At 37.3% G+C, this 15,106-nt stretch overlaps 1 protein-coding gene and 1 long non-coding RNA gene across 2 annotated transcripts; both read left to right on the plus strand.

The window, feature by feature from the left end:
- Positions 1-989: 989 nt before the first annotated feature.
- LOC113098065 (uncharacterized) lies at positions 990-1,592 on the plus strand. Its single transcript, XR_003288951.1, has 3 exons — positions 990-1,051; positions 1,142-1,237; positions 1,532-1,592. It is a non-coding gene; the product is annotated as an uncharacterized LOC113098065 (long non-coding RNA).
- A 9,864-nt stretch (positions 1,593-11,456) lies between these two features.
- Positions 11,457-14,690, plus strand: LOC113105166 (uncharacterized). Its single transcript, XM_026266307.1, has 4 exons — positions 11,457-11,586; positions 11,925-12,239; positions 12,375-12,547; positions 13,685-14,690. Exons 1-4 carry the CDS (start codon positions 11,457-11,459, stop codon positions 13,835-13,837), a joined length of 771 nt encoding a protein of 256 aa, XP_026122092.1. The 3' UTR covers positions 13,838-14,690.
- The last annotated feature ends 416 nt before the right edge of the window (positions 14,691-15,106 follow it).

Raw genomic sequence — 15,106 nt, forward strand, 5'->3', positions numbered from 1 at the left:
AAGGCAGTAACTGTCAGCCGGATGGTAGGCGGGACCTGCCATTCGGTGGGAGCCAATCAGTATCGACCAACCTGGGCGCAACCAATCAGATATAACTGCACCCAAACGCTTCAGTAATGGTTGCGATTGATCAAACGGTAAGTTCAGAAATTGGTCATCGGAGTAATTAATGTTTTTTTGCGTTGTAAGTTTGATTTTAATTGGTATCTTGGTGAACGACTTGGTAGACTTGGTGTCTACTTTGGTTTAATTGTTCAATGAAATCTAATTAGTGGTAGCAACTTGTTTGTGTACCTTGTTAGGGGCCTACCATTAACTTCAAATTACGTTTGACGTACCATTAAATATTAACGTTTGTTAGCGTGTTAACAGTCTATTGAATAATATAAAAGAATGTTGTTTGACTGGAATGATAGAAGATACATTTGCAACACTAACCATATATTTTTGCATGTTAAGTCTTTCAGGAGATTGTGTGATATACATTAACTTAAGAGTTCTTAAAATAAGTTTTTTTGCACTATTGAGGTGTGTTTTCTCTAATACTATGCATGTGCAGAACTGTTCTGTGTACCAGTTGAAGTTGTAAGCATGTGAATGCAAAACAATTTTTTTTTTTTTTTTTTTTTTTTATTGTTATCTATACAAAATATAATGGACCGGTTCATAATTCCTTATAACTTTTAGGTCTAGTTTCACAGATAGGGCTTGGATTAAGCCAGGATTAGGCTGTAGTTAAATTTAGAACATTGAAGTAGCTTTTGTAAACATGCATTTAGAAAGAAAAAAAAAACACATTACTGATGTGCATCTTGAGACAAAACCATGGCACTGACACCTTTTTTTTATAGTTGACAGATGCTGTCCTGTTGAAAATTCTTCTTTACGTGATCCTGGAGGAGGGGTGATGCTACATTACTAAGTCCGTCTTTGGTTTGTTCCAAATTCAGAAGTCTGCTGTACTGTATACAGACTCCTTTCGAAAGAGGGCACAATCCAGCTGGCTTGACTGAGTATCTTCTTTTACATATTTGATTAGAGGTTTAAAAAGGTGCCATAACATTACATTTCTCAGTTGCCATGTCTGAATGTTTATCTTTTGTAATAATGCTGTTTTCATGCTCCTCATCTCAATATACAGGTGGAACAAAATGGAGAACAAGTCTAAGCCATGTCAGGAATTCAACAATGTACACCCTGCAGACACTGCGACGAGTTTACAACAACTGCTAACCAGGTGTGCAAATTATGCATGAAAATGTAATCACTGCTCTGTACATGATGACAAGATGCAATGGGAATAATCATTAATATGGCTGTGCATGCATGTCTACTGTTAATAAAGCAATTTAGGTATTAAAGTCACCATTTTCTTATGAATAATAAAATGCAGCAGCTAGAGTTCTTCCTAGAATCAGGAAGTATGACCGGATTAGCCCAGTTCTGTAAACCCTGTACTGGCTCCCTATCAAACATCGTATAGATATTAACATCTTCAATTTATATTAATCTGTTTCTTTGTTATTCGAAGGTCACTGCAGTCACCCGGATCGAGTACGTATCCAGACCAGATGGTGGATCGCACCTAGAAAGGACCTCTACAGCCCTGAAAGACAGCGGAGAACAGGACAACTAGAGACCCAGATACAGATCCCCTGTAAAGACCTTGTTTTTTTCTCCATTTTGTCATCGGTGGAGTTTTGGTTCCTTGTCGCCTCTGGCTTGCTTCGTTGTGGTCACTTTACAGCGATATCACTGACATGATTGCAAACGATTCCACAGATACTATTTAAACTGAACCGAGCTGAAGGATGACATCACTGAATTGAATGATAAACTGCCTTTTAAACTGACTACAAACTGAGTTTACTAATGTCCTTCTGCATTATTGACTGACACACTATTTTCCTATTTAATACTGTAAAGTTGCTTTGCTTTGATCTGATCTGTATTATTAAAAGCACTATATAAATAAACGATGCTTGACTTGACCATGTTGCAAGAGGAAAATGAGGGGAGATGCACATCCACCCTGGGTTTTACAGTGATTGGTGCAAGATGCTGGAGCAGTAACTCCGTATACCTCATCAGTTCTGATCTAAGAGTCTTGAAAATACCTCCGGATTGTTGTTAGTGATTCTGATTGATATTTTAGTCTGCGTGCTTACTGGATATATTTTATACGGTTTACATTGTAAAGCACTGACTTTGACAACTTACTAACCCAGTTACAAATTTAACAGCTACTTTATACTATATATATATATATATATATATATATATATATATATATATATATATATATATATATATATATATATATATATATATATAGTTGTTTCTTGAAATACTACAAATATAACCGCAAATTATGATTTTAAATAAAGGTCTCTGAGACTTCTCTCTTTTCAGTCATTTGTGTATATAGCCTATAATAAATATACAACATACACCCAGTAAGTGCCACTCTCGTATATAAATATAAATTGTTTTATTTCACACAAACAATGATACATGCATAAACATTCAGCTGGAAATTAACGTTTAGCAAAATGATCTTATTTCTTTGTTTATATTTGATCAATATTTTAAATCAAATAATATACAATACTGACCTTTATACGTATTTAAAAAAGTATTAAACATAATCATAAGTGTATATAATTATTTATTTGTCTTGTTGCCACCGGCAGCCTCCTCCAATTTCCGGGTATTAGCGACAGCTGCCATCCGGTTTTATTGGCAGCCACTTCCTGCTGCCAGTGACAGCCACTTCCTGCTGACAGCTGCCGATTTTTCGCTGAACCCCCTCTCGAGAAAAGCATGGAATAGAGGTGGCAGTTAATCCGCACCTAAGGCATCCGATAATTTTGGGTACGAATTGTCCCTCGATTAATAAATTATTGGGGTATTTATGTTCGGATGTCTCTTGGGGGAAACGAGAGAAGGCTATAGTAGCGGTTGCGCAGTTGGGAGAGGCTGAACCGGAACCTCCGGAGCTTGTTGCAGGGGAACCGAGTGCTCTCGAGCGGAACATCCTCCCTGAGTGTGATGATTTTCCCCTGGAACAGTCCCGCGATGAAACGCTGAAAAACACCTTTGATCAGGTTCGTTCTATCGACGGACAGCTTCTCCACCCTGATCAACCGCTCTGTTATCCTTATTTTTCAATTTTAAAAGATAAGTTGTATCGGGTGATCCAGATACAACCCAGTTATTAAAACCCAGAAGCCATCGGGAAATGCTTTTCCAGGCGGCTCATTGTAATCCAATGGCTGGGCATTTAGGGCAAGCGGCTACACTAAACCGTCTAATGGCCCGCTTCTTCTGGCCGGGCATTCACGAAAATGTGCCCAGGTGGTTCGCGGCTTGTCGTGAATGTCAGCTGGTGAATCCACCGGCCACCCCAAAAGCACCATTGTGCCCACAACCCTTAATGCAGGTCCCCTTCGAACGAATTGTCATGGACCTCATTGGGCCATTAGAGCGGTCAGCATGGGGATATCGCTTTGCATTAGTTCTGGTGGACAATGCAGTGCGATATCCTGAAGCAGTGCCCCTCCGCTCTATTTCCGCTAAGAGTGTGGCGAGTGCACTGTTTCAATTAATCTCCCGGGTGGGGATCCCAAAGGAGATCCTCACCGATCAGGGCACAGCGTTTATGTCACATACTATTCGCGAGCTTTACGAGTTATTGGGCATTAAATCGATTCAAACAAGCATCTATCACCCACAAACCGCACGTTAAAATCCATGATTCGTAAGTTCGTACAGGAAGACGTGCGAATCAGTGATGAGGCTGAATCAGTGATACTGGCGACAGTAGTTAGTGGGGAGGAGGTTCTCGGTCCAGAAGTGAGTTCAAAATCCCAATCTTTCGCTCTGGCCCCTGGAGGAGACCACCTCTCGCCCTCGCAGCTCACTGATATAAAGTCCATTCAAGCAGATTTTGCTGATGTGTTCTCGCCCCTGCCTGGTCGAACGAATCTCATTCAACACCATGTTGAGACTGAGCAGGGCGTGGTGGTTCGCAGCCGGCCATATAGATTACCCGAACATAAAAAAAGGTGGTTCAAGGGGAATTAGAGGCGATGCTAGAAATGGGAGTAATGGAAGAGTCCAACAGTGACTGGGCGAGCCCGATAGTGTTAGTTCCTAAAACGGACGGCTCAGTGCGGTTCTGTGTGGATTACAGAAAGGTGAATGCTGTGTCAAAATTCGACGCATATCCAATGCCCAGGGTGGACGAATTGCTTGATCGACTAGGCACTGCTCGCTTTTATTTGACGCTGGACTTAACTAAAGGTTATTGGCAGATCCCCTTGCCTCCCATGACCAAAGAAAAAACAGCTTTCACAACGCCGTTCGGATTACACCAATTTGTTACTCTTCCGTTCGGTTTGTTCGGCGCTCCGGCCACTTTTCAGCGTCTGATGGACAAAATTCTCCTTCCGCATGCTGCATATGCCGCCGCCTACCTGGATGACATCATCATTTACAGTGGTGATTGGCAGCGACATATGCAGCATTTGCGAGCGTTCCCGAAGACGCTGAGGAGGGCTGGGCTTACGGCTAATCCAAAGAAGTGTGCAATTGGGCGAGTGGAAGTAAGATATCTGAGTTTACACTTGGGTCATGGACAGGTGCGTCCCCAAATTGATAAGACAGCAGCAGTTGCGACTTGTCCAAGGCCCAAGGCCAAAAAGAATGTTAGACAGTTCCTGGGGCTGGCAGGTTATTATAGAAGGTTTGTACCTAATTTTTTCGGATACTGCTAGCACGCTGACTGATTTAACTAAAAAGGAGGCACCAGATAGGGTCAGTGGATGGAGCAGTGTCAGTAGGCTTTCACCCTGATGAAGGCTGCTCTGTGTGGTGGACCGCTCCTAAATGCTCCTGACTTTTCTCTCCCCTTTATTTGCAGACAGACGCGTCGGACAGAGGGTTGGGCGCGGTCCTGTCCCAGGAAGTGGAGGGGGAAGAACGGCCGGTGCTGTACATCAGTCGTAAGCTCTCTAAGAGAAAGACGATGTACAGCACCATAGAAAAAGAGTGTCTGGCTATCAGATGGGCTGTTCTTACCCTCCGGTATTACCTCCTGGGGCGGGAATTCACCCTCTGTTCGGACCAAGCTCCCTTGCAGTGGCTCCACCGCATGAAAGACACCAACGCGCAGATCACCCGGTGGTATCTCGCTTTACAACCTTTTAAATTTCAGGTGACCACAGGCCGGGTGTACAGATGGCTATTGCTGACTTCCTCTCCAGGAGGGGGGGGGGGTGTTGGGGGGGGGGATTGGATGCAGGCTGGATGGCTTCCCGACCTGAGTCGGGCAGTGGGGGTATGTGGCGAGGGGGGTGTGGTTTGGCGGAATCTGCAGCGGGAGAGAGACAAGGGAGCAGAGCGAGGCGTAAGTAGGTCAAGTGCAAATAACGAACATGTGTGTTTGATTGCAGTAATTGGCGTGGAGAGACCGGTTATAAGCCGAAACACCGCAGATAGAGGGAGAGAGAAACACGCTGGGACCTCTTGCAGTGCTGGGAAAACCTGCAGGGAAAGAATTCTGAGTTATTTACTGTGATTGTGCAGAAGTACGCGGTTTGTGCCAAGAGGGCACCGTTACTTGTTTTATCTTCAAATAAACGAGCGTCGCAGCCTCAAGCCAACTGCTGTCTTCTTCCTTCCTTACTAAGACTGTGTAGAACCACATCACACAAGTATTGAGTACATGTACAGTAAATAAACATATGTTCCAGAAGGCCAACCATTCACTAATTATTCTTTTTGTTTTTATTATGGTATAAAATAAAATAAAATGAACTTTTCCACAAAATTCCTATTTATTGAGATGCACCTGTACATTAAAGGTATGAATATATACAAGATTAAACATTTTACTTTCATGTATTATATTTCTATGCTAGACCTTGTGGAAATGTTGTTGTCTACCAAGAATGTAAATTAAAAGCTGTAGAATACTTAATTTATGTGTTTTCATGTCTGTAAATGTTGCTACAAAAATTAAGATGCACTATAGCCTAATAATTAATCAATGTGTTTAAAGTGTTAGTTCACCCCAAAAAATATTTTGATCTTTAAAGTTTAAGTCTTTAAAGTTAAAAAAATTGTCTTTGATCTTTCAAGCTGTTTAATGACACTCAGTGGGTGTTGCAGTGTATCAATCCAAAAGAAGTAAAATAAGAAGTGCCCATCCATAAAAAAACAAGTGTCTCACGCAGCTCCGGGGGGTGGGGGTGGTGTTTGAACAAAGTGAATCAATGCATTTTTATAAGAAAAATATCCATATTCAAAATGTTATAATCACTTTAATGTAGCTTGCACCAACAGTTCTACACGGAAGCAGCTCCGGGTGAATTACGTTTGAGGTTGGCGTTGGCTATGAAATAGTGAGTCTCTTGAAAACCAGTGTTTGTTAATTATAGCTTCGGCACATGACCAGCATTTATGTTGCATCTTGTCTTGTTTTTGTCACGTGATAAAGGTTTGTTGATGATGATATTTAGTCATAATTTTCATAATAAATAATTAAAATGTAAAAATTGCATAGACTGCAACAATTAACATTTTGTCAGAACCTCTTGTGGACAAGCTCTTTTATTTAGATATCTGTAGTAGGATCATGATATCTCTTTGATACCAAAAAAATAAATAATAAAATAATAATAATAAATTGTAATAAATTTGTCCAGAATTGTGCAGCCTACTCTTATGCTTGACTGACTGTTTCTACCATGGCATACAGTGACGGGGCAAATACTAACGCCATACTTCCCCCATACATTTTTGCAATGTATCTATAAGGGCTACTATATAGTGCAACAATAATTAAATACCTTTTATGCATTTAGCAGACACTTTTATCCAAAGCAACTTATATTGCATTCAGGCTAACAATTTTATCCTAACATGTGTTCCCTGGGATTCAAACCCCCCAACTTTGCACTTGCTAACGCAATGATCTACTACCTGAGCTACAGGAATACTATCACTAGTGAAACACTGAAAATAATAATTCTGGAGGTGGCTCTAAGCAATCTCTAATAAAATCTTTGAATAAAATTTATTTGTAGCTGTTTTGAACTTAGGCTACTGTTTGAAATCATTTGTTTACTGGATCCTTGAACTAAAAATTGTACAGGTTAAAAAAAAAAAAAAAAAAAAAGATTACACAAAAACTTGCTTATTTTAATTTTTAAGCTATTGTTATAATGTACAGATTCAAAATAGGAGTCAATAATTAAATATGATTCTATCACTCTGCCCACCTACCTGTCATGCACTCAAGCCTCTGACCGACTTGGCTTGCATTTATGCGATTTGCCAAGAGGAGAGGCGGGGACAGGCACAATCATCAATCAAATTGAAAGGAAATCCTGTGCAGCCTGACTGCATCACTTTCTTTACTGCATATATAAAGGGAAAACTTGCATTTATTCACATGTGATTTCATTAGCTAGTCATGGTGAACTGTCATGATTTTGACTAATGCAGGACGCTACTGAATGATGCACATCAGAGGTGATTTAGAAGTTGATGTATGCGAAGCCGACTGATAAAGAAGTGGGTATACACCACTACACCACTGTTCATACCCATGACATTACACATAGTGTCCTCATAAACCACATAAACATGTGCGCACACACAATCACAAAAACATGACTTCATACTATTAAGTGGCTGTGTTATGAACAGTGTTGGGCAAATCATGTAACTGTTTTGATTACTTTATTTCAAAAGTAATTAGTAATTAGTTACATTACTAGTTACATTCCTTTTTTCTTCATGCAATTTATTAAATCCCAGCATACACTCTCCTGGTAAATAGTTGTTATTAAAGCATCAACATTCACATAACAATGTTATTTTTAACTAAAGCGGGTGCTGCATGCATGGTTTTGCATGACAAAATGCCAGCAAAGAGCGCTGCATTTAAAATCTATAAAAGACATCTCAGTTCATTGCAATCTCACAAATCTTTTGACACAATAAATATATGCATAATACATTTTTCATAATGTCTATAATTTGTACGCAAATTTCAGCACTGCATTGTTGCAAACATGTTTTATAGCCTAAATTGTAAACTCTGCACACGCCTGCACCTGTTAATCGTTTATATTTTGATTTTGTGCAAGAGATAAATACAAATGTATTTATTTTAGATTATTTTTTAAAGATTTCTATTTTGCAGGAGTCCTGTGAATAATTGTATTCTCCAGCATCACGCTGAGCTGATTTCTAATCCACTGGCACTTGACTCAACAGTGCGTGTGCTACATCCATTTTATAAACTCTAGATTCTAAAATACTGCATTCTGTCAGCAATGTAATGTGGCAGTAATGTATAGAGACTGTAACATGGAGTTGGAGACGTTTGGATCCATATGCAGTATGTTTAATAAGAATGGTCAGACAGGCAGTAATCAAAGCACAGCATCAAGTAAGTCAGGGATATCCAGAATCAGTAACAGTAACAAGCAGAGGTCGGGGCAGGCAGCGGAGAATCAAAGGCGGTATACACAATCCAAGATCAAACATGGAAGGAACAAACACAGGGGAAACACTCAGAAATTCCAGACAAAAACTATACAAGACTTCGCACGTAATGAGTCCAAACACAGTTTATTCAGGGGAGTGGTAATGGGGGCCACCTGATTGTTATTAGCCCTAAGCACGGGATTATGGGAAATGGAGTTGGGAATGAAAATGAGTCCTGAGTGGAGTGCCCTCTATTGGAGTTCATGGGCACTCCAGCTGATGATCATGACATACAACCTCATTTCCTGTATGACATCAAAGCTGTCAACTTTACACTGACATAGACTTGTAAAAATACATTCTATGGCCGCAACGCATGAGCAGAGCAGCAGAAAAACTGCAATAGCAGGTGTACAGAGATGTCACACTTCTGTCACACAAAAAAAAAAAGTGGTGAGAATTCTGAAAATACCTCTAATTTACCAGTATGAGATTAAATTTGATAGTGGTAATAAATTGTGCAACTACTACAATTATTATAAATGTTTTTTTTTTGTCAAGATGTTTGGTCTGCATTGAAGTGGAACTATTACAATAAATTGTAATTTCACAAAAGCAAACCCTAAAGTGGGACATCTCTAAACCCGGAAAATACTATTTGTTTACATACCCATCAATCTCAGTCGCATTTACCTGCTTTAAATGTAAACCTGCTCGCTGCTTTTTATACTTAAACTGTTCTGGGCATGCTTTTTTTAGTGGGGAGTTGGGGGTGCCTGTAGAAGTGGGTATACTGGGTATTAAAAACATTTTGTTAGAACCTCTAATAAAGTAATTGCTATTTTGTCTAGTTGTCTGTTCAGAATAGTGGGAGAATTTTGATCTCTGTTTTAAACAAATAAAAAAAATAATGTTACTCAATCATTTCAGAAGTGAAGGTGCAGAAATGCCAAATATAATAACTTTGTTTCTAATTGACAGATGTATTATTATTATTATTATTATTATTATTATTATTATTATTATTATTATTATTATTATTTTTATTAAATCTTAATTGTAATAGTTTGATAAATCAAACATATTGATGGACACTTACCAATTTTCTTCTCCATATTTTCCTAATGACAATTTTATGATTTGTTCATATACTAAATTTTTTCCATTTATTTATTTATTTATTTATTTATTTATTTATGTTGAATGATACAAACACTGCATGAGAGTGTTTGGGTCTCGGTCCTGACCACATCACTTTCGTTTTTACTAGAGAATATTGAAAACATTTCATACACATGCTTGAGAAGAATATCTCCAAAGAACTGTGTTTTTTTATGTGAGGGAAAGATTACCTTATTCAGCTTCCCAAAGAACCCAGTATTACGTGAACAGTTAATGTAGTTAGTTTTATCAGGGGTGTGTTAGTTTGTTCCCCTGATTTCGCTGACAAATGTTTTATAAACAAGGCCCATTATGCTGGATTTGCACATCGTTTGATACTGAAAGATGGAGCAGTCCCATTGATGAGTGGGAACAAGAGCATATGAGTAAAACTGCATAATCTTTTTGTGTGTTTTGTTGGGATTCGGTGTGTAAGTGCTCATGACTCTTTAGCTCCGCCCACAGCACTCCTCCAGGAGCTCAGGTGTTTGCGAAGAGAAGTGTAAAGCTGTATCTTTCATTTTGATAAAGCTAAAGTCTCTATGGAGGTATGAAGTAAGCAATAATACTTTATAGGTACTCAATATTAACATTTGATGAAAAATATATGGTCACTGTCTAAATACCATATATGTCACAACTTGGTTATTAAATGCACACGAAGATGAGGTTTCAAAAGATCTTGGATTGACCTCTTCAGCTATCTGCACACTCATCAAAACTCAACAAAATGACAAAACGTGCCATGGTCATCATCAACTGTGATGGACAAACAAGAAGAGTGTGTGCTCTTGTTTTTGTGACATATCAGGACAACTCTGTATAATGACATGGGTATGACACAGGTATTACAAGGAGAGGGTGACTTATGAAGACATAACCCATGTCCCCATTTTTCAATACGCTTATGGATCATACAGAATTAGTTTTTTTTTGAGAAAGTAAAAATGCACAAAGTTTCCTGTGAGGGTTAGGGTTAGATGTAGGGTTGGTGTAGGGCCATAGAATTTACATAGACCATAGTTTGTACAGTATAAAAACCATTACACCTATGGGATGTCCCCACTTTTCACAAAAACAAACGTGTGTGTGTGTGTGTGTGCGCACACACTTTTGTTTGCACATATCTATCACTGTCAAACAAATAAAAAAATCTAAATATCAGGTCAGCTCAGGAAATGTTGAGAAATGATCCAAGTCTCTGCAGCACAGCAGTGTAGCACATGCAGAGAGAGCCGCAGAAGTGAAGCCTTTTCTCACTTTCCAGTTGTGTTTGTCTTGCTGTGGAGGTGAGTGTTGATGACCTGTGCCTCAAATTTGCAGTTAATTATCCAAAAGACAAAATAGTTCAATCATCTTGCCAAAATCCATGACTTATATGAGAGAGCTACCATGTTAATTATCTAAAGTATGAAGACTAGAGGGTTAGACCAGGGAACGTTCTTTCACTGTGTGATTCAGTTTATTAAAATGCATTTAGAATTATCACACAATTCAAGACATGGGGGTAGAGATGTATATATTTATATCATTTAATTATATTCAGATATTCAGATATTTCATATATATCAACTTGGATGTTAAAAGCACTGAAAATAAATTTTGTGGACTCACGTTATCATTAATGACTTGTTTAGGTTTAGGCTACTGTCACAGTGTTACAAACTGTTTTGTGAGTTGTCAAGTGAGAATCTTTATTGTATTTTATGTATCTATATTCTAAGCAAACATACCGCAAAACCACTTGGTATTCCACTTCCTTCAGAAAAAAAAAAAAGTTTCTGATAAGCTCTATGTGCGACCACCACTTCCACCAGATGTTGTTCAACAGAGCTGCGAAGATGGCGTGTGTTGTGAGAAACAGTTTTCTTTTGATCAGTATCTGTTTAAGAAGCACCAAAGTGGCAGATGCAAATGTGCAAGGTATGAATATGAATATTTGTATATTGTTTATGCATACATTCTGCTTTCCATTTCAACATATAAACATTTTACTTTCTGGTATGCTAGATTCTTCAGTAGAAAATATATTTTTAGAAATGTTGCATTAGTTAAAAAAATACAATTGAGCACACGCATGTAGCCTAATTGAAAACTGTAAACACTACTTTATTTGTATTTTCATGTCCATACAAGTTAAAACAAAAAATGTTATAGATGCAGTTTAGCCTAAAAACTAATCAGTGTATTTAAGTGTTTAATGTCTCATTAGATGTTGTTGTTGTTGTTGTTGTTTTGTTTTGTTTTGTTTTCAAACACAGTTACACCTTTAATCGGAGCTGTTGGTAATGAGATCATCGTCCAGTGTGCTACTGATAAAACCCCTCAAGAAGGAGTGTACATGTACAAACAAGATTTAGGAAGTAAAAATAAGCAGAATATCTTCTACTATTACAAAGACAACAGTTTTACCGAAAAAACATCAATACTCAAAGGCAGAGTCCGTGTAGATGGAAATTTTCCCAACCTTAATGTCACCTTCTCAAATGTAAATCCCATAGACATCGGGCTTTACTGGTGTGAATTTAATTTGGAAGAAAAATGTACAGTTAGCACGTTCACCTGGTTATGGATAGGTAAGTGTGTCTTACGTTTCTTGTAAATAATTTAATTATCAAGCATGATGGGTTTATTGTGGTTTCATACGGAATGAAAAATAACAAAGAGGATAGGCTCTAATTATCTGGCCTTGAATTTGTATTCTATCATAGAAAAATCAGTGGAAAAAAAAGACAGTGACATAGAAGAAAGAACAGACGAAATAGAAACACCCGAAAGAGTGTTTAATAAGTGTCCTGAAGATCCTAATGTGAAGCTCATTCTCACTGTGTGTGCTTTCATGTCGCTACTGTCCATCATTGGTTTCATCTCTGTGATTCTGAAGGTATGTATACATACACACACACACATACACAAAAAGCAGTGTGGATCATCTAAATGCACAAATCAAAAGCAAAAACTAAACATATAAACAACATTATGCATATATCTGAAATAGAGGAATGCTGTCATGTGCGCAAATGACAGCTTTTGATACATTTTGTGGTTTGATTTGTTGTTGAAAATCTATTACTGTCTAATTCTTTTTGTTATTAAACTCTGGGATGATTTACCATTTACTTTTCTACAAAATGCTAAATTTAAATCTAACTTTCAAAACACTTATGTTTGTCAAAATAAGGTTGGCATGTAAAATTTATGACATGTTTAAAAACCACAGGAAACATCTGAAATGGTGGTCAAAAGTCAAGTGACCCTGCAGTTTGTTCTAAAGCTATTAATTGTTTTTTTGTGCTTAAAAAAAACTGATACTGGAATACTTCTTGAATGCTGCAGTAAGTATATATATATATATATATATATATATATATATATATATATATATATATATATATATATATATATATATATATATATATGCATTTCAGCTTTTATGTTGTATCCGCATTTCACACTCAGACAATCTTAGAATGCCAAAAGCACTACACTTTCAATGTCTTTTAACGGCCGAACTATACTTAACGGTTGACATAATCAATAGATAATAGATGTTAATGTACAGCTCACATTATATAACCAAAACACGTCTATAGGCTTTCAATCGAGTCACAGAACAAAAAAGTCACCTTTTCAAATAACAATCCTTGTTTTTGTTTTTGTATTTTGACCACATAAATCGCTGTTATGTCTGATTGTTTACTGACAGATTTCACAATATGCTCTACTAGCAGTCATCCCCCACAAGCAAGCGTCAAAGTTCTTGTGAACAAGATTGAGAGATTTCCCGTTCCTCTGTCTCTCTCTTCCAAATACAATGTTGTTTTAATCTTCTCAGTGGTTCTAAACCCTGTTCCTGTTGTCCTTGCCGAGTCTCCTCCATGATAGGGCTCTTAGAATCACTCCACAACCCCCCCATTATTGCGCACCTGTTATAGTCAGTTTAGAAGCTGAAGAAACATTTGGAGAATAGGTCAAAAACATTGCAAGATTCGTGAAAAATTCTTCTTTTTTTCATTCTCAGGTGAAGGGGTGTTGGGGGAACAAGCAATACAGTCCATCAAATCAACCCTCAGACTCAGTTTATGAAGAGATGAAACGGAGCAATTCTGACTGCCCGTCCACTGTACGGGCATTCATCAACCCTGACTATCAATCCGCCAAGCTTCTCCGCTAAATCCCTGTGATATAGAGTTTATGTTGTATAACTCTGCATTTGGATAGGCAAAGCTTTTAAATGATTTAATGCTTTGAATTTTAATTAATATTTTTTTCTTGTTCCTTTCAGTTCAGAGAGAATTACAATTCTATAAATAATTTAGTGTTAATATGATAAGTATGTTTAAGATGCTGTAGATGAATAAATGAAAATAATTTAAGTGTGAACAACGACAACAAAAAAAGATGCAGCTGTTTAAGAGATATTCTTAGCTGATGGACAGAAGAAACGTCAAAGACCTCATTTGTGGTCTGATGTGCTCATGCATCTGCAAAGAACTCAAGAATGTGCTTGCTAGTTTCTGTCTGACAAGTAGGCCAACAGTGAACTGACTGACGGAAAAGTAGAGAATCATATTTCACTCCTCTGATCACTATAATAGCAATCAAAGCCTTTTTTTATTATCGAAAATTTTAATCTAAACAGCAAATGGTACTTGTTTGCACAGTGTGTATTTGACTCTCTGATGTTCATTTTTTAACTTGGTTTCCACTTTTAACCAGTCATCTTCCTTTGCAGCTGTGGTCATGCTTTCTTACTTTCTATAACCTTTTAGAATACATCAAAACAAAGCCACGCTACCATGTTTCTTGTGTTGACTTACAATGTTGAATATAAAGTTTCAAAACTTATGCATTGTGTTTGCTTTTATATATTAATTAACATGAATCTTCCAGCTTGGCTGCATTTGTCATGTATTTTTATGTTTTTAATGAAATCTTAATGTTTCTGTTTCTGAGTGTATCTTGTCTCTCTATGTGCAAAATACCATTTGTAAGTAAAACGCAATAAAATATTTGATTAAACAATGGAGAAAATTATTTTACATTTCTTATACACTGATGTTTTACAGTAATACACTAGTAGGGTATATCACCAACAAATTCATAAATGGTAAATAAATGGTAAAAGTTTCCATTTGTTAAGAATATTTAATGTATTAACTAACATTAACTAACAATCAACAATAATTTGTGACCGTATTTATTCATCTTTGTTAACATAATAAAAAAATTTCATTGTTAGTCTACGTTAGGTCAGGTCCATTAAATAACATTAATACATACTTTTGAACTTTGATTTTAATAATGTATTAGTAAATGTCACAGTCGACATTAACTAAGATAAATAAATGCTTAAAAAAGTATTACTTCATTGTTAGTTTATGTTAAAGGAAACCTTGCCTCCTTTTACAAGATGTAATATTGGTCTTGGGTGTCCCCAGAA

This window comes from Carassius auratus, chromosome 6 (genome assembly GCF_003368295.1).
Source record: "Carassius auratus strain Wakin chromosome 6, ASM336829v1, whole genome shotgun sequence".
Classification (NCBI taxonomy): domain Eukaryota; kingdom Metazoa; phylum Chordata; class Actinopteri; order Cypriniformes; family Cyprinidae; genus Carassius; species Carassius auratus.